This window comes from Arachis hypogaea, chromosome 12 (genome assembly GCF_003086295.3).
Source record: "Arachis hypogaea cultivar Tifrunner chromosome 12, arahy.Tifrunner.gnm2.J5K5, whole genome shotgun sequence".
NCBI lineage: Eukaryota > Viridiplantae > Streptophyta > Magnoliopsida > Fabales > Fabaceae > Arachis > Arachis hypogaea.
In genome coordinates this window covers 36,953,587-36,960,748 of record NC_092047.1, presented here as the reverse complement: position 1 = coordinate 36,960,748, position 7,162 = coordinate 36,953,587, and the positions used below count along the sequence as shown (strand labels likewise).

General features: G+C 27.6%; 1 protein-coding gene across 2 annotated transcripts; it reads left to right on the top strand.

The window, feature by feature from the left end:
- The first annotated feature begins 861 nt into the window (after nt 1-861).
- Nucleotides 862-5,375, top strand: LOC112727311 (probable protein phosphatase 2C 48). 2 transcript variants are annotated; one of them, XM_029290709.2, is made up of 5 exons: nt 862-1,168; nt 1,349-1,804; nt 2,621-2,988; nt 4,173-4,409; nt 5,049-5,375. In XM_029290709.2, the coding sequence occupies exons 2-5, from the start codon at nt 1,498-1,500 to the stop codon at nt 5,256-5,258; spliced, it is 1,122 nt and encodes a 373-aa protein (XP_029146542.1). In that variant the 5' UTR covers nt 862-1,168; nt 1,349-1,497; the 3' UTR covers nt 5,259-5,375. The 2 variants fall into 2 exon arrangements, with proteins under 2 accessions (XP_029146542.1, XP_072065275.1); XM_072209174.1 differs by having other exon boundaries at nt 952-1,109.
- The last annotated feature ends 1,787 nt before the right edge of the window (nt 5,376-7,162 follow it).

The window sequence follows — 7,162 nt, the reverse complement described above, 5'->3', positions numbered from 1 at the left end:
TGCAAATTAATAAACAAAATATTTATTTATTTATAAATAAAAGATTCCCATTTTCTAATATCAGGTCAAATGCATATATGGTCGGAAATTAATTAAACACTGTCGGTCACACGCTCAAAATCTAGTAAAGTCTTGAATTATCACGGAAGCTATACATGCAAATCAAGTTGCCCCATGACTGAGGATTATTGCTTGAAAAAGGTGATGGAACTCACAATCTCAGCCATGAAATTCAACACCCTTTTTCTTTAGTAACCAACTTGACCACAAAATACATTGTTTCTTTTTTTTTTTTTTTTTCCTTTTTCGTAATCTAATTTAACCTTTTGGACAACGTAGATTTTATTATGCAACAATTCATTATCCAATAATAAATCTTTAAATAAAGTTGAAGTCCACAGCAAATTAATTTTTGTTTTATTAGGTTTAGACTATGATCTCACCAAGAGAGTAATTGTTTACTTTGACAGAAAATTACATTAACTAATAACCACCTATATATTTAAACAAAAGACACAAATGAAAGGACAATAAAACAAGTAATGTAGTTTTTTTTTTTTCGTTTAATTATTCTCTCCTTATTATTTTATTAAATTTTTAATTAGATCTTTATATATTTTTTTAATTAGATTCATGTACTACATCAGATTTTGTAATTAAATCTCTATAATAACAAAAATGTTAAAACTAACAGAATATTCTATTAAATTATATATAATATTTAGTCAAATGTAAGACATATTCATTTTGTTTGATGGAATATTCTATTATTTCTAACGATTTTATTACAGTATGATATAGGAACTTAATCGAAAAAGAAAAAAAAAAGTATAGAAACCTAATTAAAAATTCAGTAAAATTATAGGAATGACAATAGAGTAATTAAACCTTTTTTTTTTTTTTGTTCACGAAGTTATGTAGTTTATATATCTCCCCCATCTCTTTTCTTTTGATCTTTAATTAATCAGATCTCATATCAATCAGACATAGCACAGAGAAGATATCATCCGCCATAAAGCTCCAAATCTTTCTCTTATCCATGGTTTCCCTTTGGTCCCTCTGATATGAGACCAAAGTCTGCCATATTCAACATTTAACTTCTTTTTACAGCTAAGTCTTGTATCTGAAATAAGAAACAGCTTTCTTTAAATTCCGAACCCCATTCAAGGTACAAAGAACCAGCATGCTCCCATAATATTCCCCTAACTTTGCATGAGAAACTAATATATTTTGTCTCTTTCATCATTTAGTTTCAGTCATTTTAGCCCATAACATACATACATACATACGCTTCTATTAAGTCTTTGTCTCAAATTTGTATTTTTTCTAATATTGTCTTCTTCTGCAGGCTATATAACTTGAAGAACTGAGATTTTGCTCTAAAGCAAAACCAAGGGAAAAAAAATCATAAATATTTTTAAGTTTATGACATAATTAATACTGGGTGTTTATGTGAATCATATAAGCTTTAGTTAAATCAAAGGAGTATCCAAAAAGATGGTTAAATCATGCTGGAAACCATTGGTGGAAGGCGAAGATAATGGAGATGGCGGTGGGAGTAGTAGTGGGAGAGTTGATGGGTTGTTGTGGTACAAAGATTTGGGGTACCATCTTCATGGTGAATTCTCAATGGCTGTGATTCAAGCAAATAACTCATTGGAAGATAGAAGCCAAGTTGAATCTGGACCTTTGAGTTCCAACCACCATTTGGGTCCTCATGGAACCTTCATAGGTGTATACGATGGTCATGGTGGAAACGAAGCCTCACAGTTTGTTAGTGACAATCTTTTCTCTAATCTCAAGAGTATGTTCCCGTGATCTCGATGCTATCATCCTTTTATTGTTATTATTAATTATTAACGTCCGATAAATTCAATTAAACTTTACGTTTATCCTAATCCCGCTATGGCCTGAAAATTTCGCAGATCTTGAAATGAAATTGAGGACTTAAAAGAGCATAAGCAACTTATATCTTCCATAACCCTGGTTTTCTACAAACATATAGTTTTTACACACTCTAAATGCTTTCCAAAATATATCATCAAGTTCATTGTAAACACTAAGCAAAAGGGAAAATTTTTTGTCTCTCAGTATATTTAATTTTAAAGTCTTTCAAAATTGTGGGAGCTTCAAGCACTAGCTAGAGCACTCCCTTATTATTAGGGAAGCAAGCTAGTAATTATTTACAAATAATTGACTCTTTCAACTTGGGTTTTCTAATAAGAATAGAATCCATAATAATTTTGGGTTTAATCAACTTTAATCAATTGGACTTGTACATAAAAAAAATTAACTATTAAATCAGTTATTCATATAAAATATATGTTAAAATATAAAATACATATTAAAAATAAATTAAATTATATATATTTATATACAAATACACCATAATTAATTTAGTAGTTAATTTTGTGTTCACGTAATATTTTTTATCTTTAATTTTTCATTATCCTAATATTCTTGATATTTAATAGAACTTTGGTAACTATATAATGATTAATAAGAAATAATCCTTAAGAAAAAAGAATTTGGTATTTAATTGTGGAAGGTTTTTATTACAAGCGATCTGAAAACTTAAAAAATAAGCTGCTCCATTATTCTTTTGTGATATATCCCACAGGGTTTGCAGCTGAAAATCAAAGCATATCAGAAACCGTTATAAAAAAAGCATTCTCAGCAACAGAGGATGGTTTTTTGTCTCGAGTTAAGAAACAATGGCTAACTAAGCCGGAGATTGCATCCACAGGAACTTGTTGCTTGGTTGGAATAATCTGCAACGGCATGCTTTACATCGCAAACTCCGGCGACTCGAGGGCGGTGCTAGGTAGATTAGAGAGACAAACAAGAGAAGCATCTGCTGTTCAATTATCCGTCGAACATAATGTTAATCAAGAAACTGTTAGAGATGAACTTCGTTCAAAGCACCCCTTTGATTCACAGATTGTGGTTATGAGACACAATGTTTGGCGTGTAAAAGGACTCATACAGGTAAAAAAAAAAAAAATTGTTTAGCTAACCTGTGATTTTAAGTTCACGGATCAAGATTATTATTATTAGTAAAAAATTTTAAATATTTTGTTTTAATAAATACATAATAAATATATTAAAAATTACTTCGATTTTATATATTTTTATTAAAAAAATTCATTTGGTAATTTTAGTATGTACCAAAAGAAATTTAGTAGATGATGATCATGTATGTGTTGGTTTTTGTCACCAAGATTTTAGTTTCTTACTCTCTAGCTAGCTTTTGAGAATTAGAAGGTGAATCTCGAGCACAACGATAAAGTTGCTGAAAATAGCGTTTTCATCTGTGATGGTAAGATTGCATATACGTTAAAACTTGCTTCTTACATCTTACCAAGTAAGAGAAAAAAGAATTAAGCTAGATTTTATCATAACTTGGTGGATTATCTAATAAGATTCTAATCTAAATTGCTACTACTATTTTTCTTTTTAATTAGAAAGATAATAAATAAACATTTTATATGCCCAGTTTTACGGTATTTATTGCTTAATATTTAATTTTTATTTAATTTATCTTTTATAATAAATTTTAAATATTTATTATTTATTTTTATAATTTTTAAATTAAATAAATTTTTAGTCTTTTTTCTCAAATTAAGTACTATAGCAATCACTCATTTTATATAATTAGGAACATTCTCTTTATTATTAATTGACAAAAATATCCTTGATGGTAGTCCTAACACTAACAATATTATGAAAGTGTGTTCCTAATTATATGGGTTACATATATTCAGTCACAACCATTAATTACTGCCAGTATTGCTTGCGTATAGTATTCATGAATAATCTTTTACCAATTAAGCAGAACGTGCTAGCCATTTTTAAAGAGAAACTTTTGGAACTATCAATTTTTAGTATTTTTTATTTTGATTATTATAAATATTAAATTATGTTTAATAAATAAATTTTATTAATTTATGTGTATAAATTCTAAAAATGTAAATATAAATTATATTAATTTATGTACATAAAATTTTAATTAATATAAATATAAATTATACATTTTTGTATGTAAAACGTATGTAAATATAAATATAAATTGTTATTGACTAAATACTTACTAAAAATGATAATATTTACTGATCATAGCATTGCTCATTTTTAAATCCAATGTTGAGATAATAACTTGCATGGTATTGCAGGTTTCAAGATCCATTGGTGATGCATATCTGAAGAAAGCAGAGTTCAATAGAGATCCTCTGCCATCTAAGTACAGACTAGCTGAGACATTCTTCAAGCCAATTCTTAGTTGTGAGCCATCAATATCGGTGCACAAACTCCACCCTGATGACCAATTCCTCATATTTGCTTCTGATGGTTTATGGGAGCACCTTGGCAACCAAGAAGCTGTTAGCATAGTCAGCAACAACCCACCTAATGTAATGTCCCATTTAAATTTGTTTACTTTCCATTTTTGGTTATATTTTTTTTATTCATTGCATAAATGGCAAATTGATATCCTTTAAATGATATATCAACTCTACTTCGTAGGATAAGACTTATTTATCTTTTATGATAATTGTGCATATGGTATTTTTGTTGTTTTGTGAGTTTGATGTCACAAGTTCAGCTACTAAAAAAAAGTCATGTTTTCCCGAATTCGGTCTGGAGTTTTGAATACTAGGCTATTTTTTGTTCTTTTTTTTTTTATATATATATAAAAAGTTTGGAATAAACTCCTCTAAAATGAAAATGTTATTAAAGTAAGAAAATTAAAGTTTAATCATTACTATATCAAATTACTAGGGCTCGCATGTTATGAAAATTGCAAATTTAAAAAGAATTAATGTCTCATTTTATTAATTTTTTCATTTTAGATTATATTTTTTAAAAAAGTTTAAATACTACTTATTTATCACTCATCAAAAAATTCCTCACAAAGATAGAAGAAACTCATATCTATGGTCATATAAAATATTTTTCAAGTCTTTTACTATCAGTATACTATCTAATTGGTAGGTCACTCTTTTTATAAACAAATTATTCTAAATCAATTGTAAACATTTTCATTGTTACAGGGAATTGCAAGAAGACTAGTGAAAGCTGCACTAAGAGAAGCAGCAAAGAAGAGAGAAATGAGATTTGCAGACCTCCAAAAAATTGAACAAGGAGTAAGGAGACATTTTCATGATGATATAACAGTGATTGTTGTGTTTCTCAATCCCAAACTTATTGATACAAGCTCTCCATTAGGTTCTCCTCTTTCAATCAAGGGAGGTGAATTCTAATAATCAAACAAAATTTTATATATAATAACTTGTTACTTGTAGAGATTAAAGTGAACCAATCTTCACTATATAACCAAGAGTATAATATTTAAGGTTTGCAATGATCTGATTCTGAAATTTGTGTGTTCTCACTAGTTTATGATGATTAATTAACGTTGAACATGTATCTATCAATTAACTATGAAACATATATGCTTTGTATATTAATATATATATATATATATATATATATCTCCATTTTGAGTACTTGTTACCATATTTTTTTTTATTGTAGTTCTGATATATTCTGAATGTTATCATAATAATTTAAGAAGTTAAAGAGAGTTTAAAATTTAAAAATATACAAAAAATAGAACAATACAATCAAAATACATATCTTGTATCGAGAAATTTAATTTCTGTATGTGTATCGAAAGTTGCATAAAAATAAAAAATCATAATTCATAAATAAAAAGCAAATCAAGGTTTTATGTTCTACAAACTTATAATTATCATTCATCATTATCCAATATCAATACAAATTAGATCATCCTCTTCAGCAAAAGTTAAAATCTGATATCTTTCTTCCGTAGCGACAATAATCTTTTCAATTTCTTATTTATCTCATATTATTGATTTTCTCTTATCATTAATCTTTATATTTGTTATAAAATGACATTTGGATGTCATAATAGAATATTATCATGCATAATAGAATATAAAACATTATCAATTAATGAATAATAGATTTTTATAATGTGTTTTCATTAATTAATAAGTGAGTTAAATAAATAATACTCTACTATTATTCAATATCTTCATCTATAATCTATAAATAGATCCTTGAAAAAAGGTTTTAAGATATATAAAATTTACAAATTTATATTATCCTAACTTTTGTGTTAAATTTCTGTGTATAATTCTTGTGCAATACAAAATTTATTCTCATAAATTATCAAGTGTTATATTGTAAGAATATCATTAAGATATAATTTTTCTATATTCTCATATATAAATTTTTATGTATCTACTTTTATCATATTTTTACAACACGTTATTAGCATGAAGGCTCTTAAAGTAAGAAATTTTAATTATGTCAAATATTTTTCGTTTGAAATTTGTACTACTTCATTTGTCTGAAAAAAATTATTTATCTTGTATTATAAACGTCGAAATTTACCTTACTCAGTGGGTCTCGGTAATGTCATTAATGCAAACAATAATACAACCCTAAAGGATTGCACTATGGCAATGATTTTCTTTCATCATTATGTTGATAAAGGATTAAAAAATGAATATCTTACTATAAAAGATCCAATAGAACTATGGAAGAGCCTAGAGGAAAGGTATTATCACCTAAAATCGGTGATTCTTCCAAATGTTCAATATGAATTATTTCATTTGTGGTTACAGCATTTTAAATCCATTGCTAAATATAATTTCGCAATGTTTAAAATAACCTCAGAATTAAAATTGTGTAGAAAAAATATTACTAATAAAGATATATTGGAAAAAACATATTCAACCTTTCATGCTTCGAATATGCTCCTGTAGTAGCAATATCAATAGAAGTGATTTACAAAATATTCTGAATTAATGGGATATCTTCTTGTGGTAGAACAAAATAACAAATTGCTCATGAAAAATTATGAAGCTCTCCCCTTTGGCTCTACTCCATTCCCCAAAGTGAATGTGACACATTGTAATCCCAAAAATGATAAAGGTCACTGGTGCACGAATCTCCACACTCCGTACAGCTGTACCAGCAAGTGTATTGGGTCGTGCAAGTAATACCTGAGCGAGTCAGGGTCGATCTCACGAGGATTGTGATTTGAAGCAAGCTATGGTTATCTTGCAGGTCTTAATAAGGCGAATCAGAGGTTGTTGGGTTTGTATTTGTGAGATCTAAACTAAGTTGACATGTA

Bases quoted from the DNA above. Each gene is read 5' to 3' on its own strand.
- LOC112727311 (XM_029290709.2), top strand. From the start codon at position 1,498: ATGGTTAAATCATGCTGGAAACCATTGGTGGAAGGCGAAGATAATGGA. The intron at 1,805-2,620 runs GTATGTTCCCGT...TATATCCCACAG, and splicing joins TCTTTTCTCTAATCTCAAGA to GGTTTGCAGCTGAAAATCAA. The intron at 2,989-4,172 runs GTAAAAAAAAAA...ATGGTATTGCAG, and splicing joins GTGTAAAAGGACTCATACAG to GTTTCAAGATCCATTGGTGA.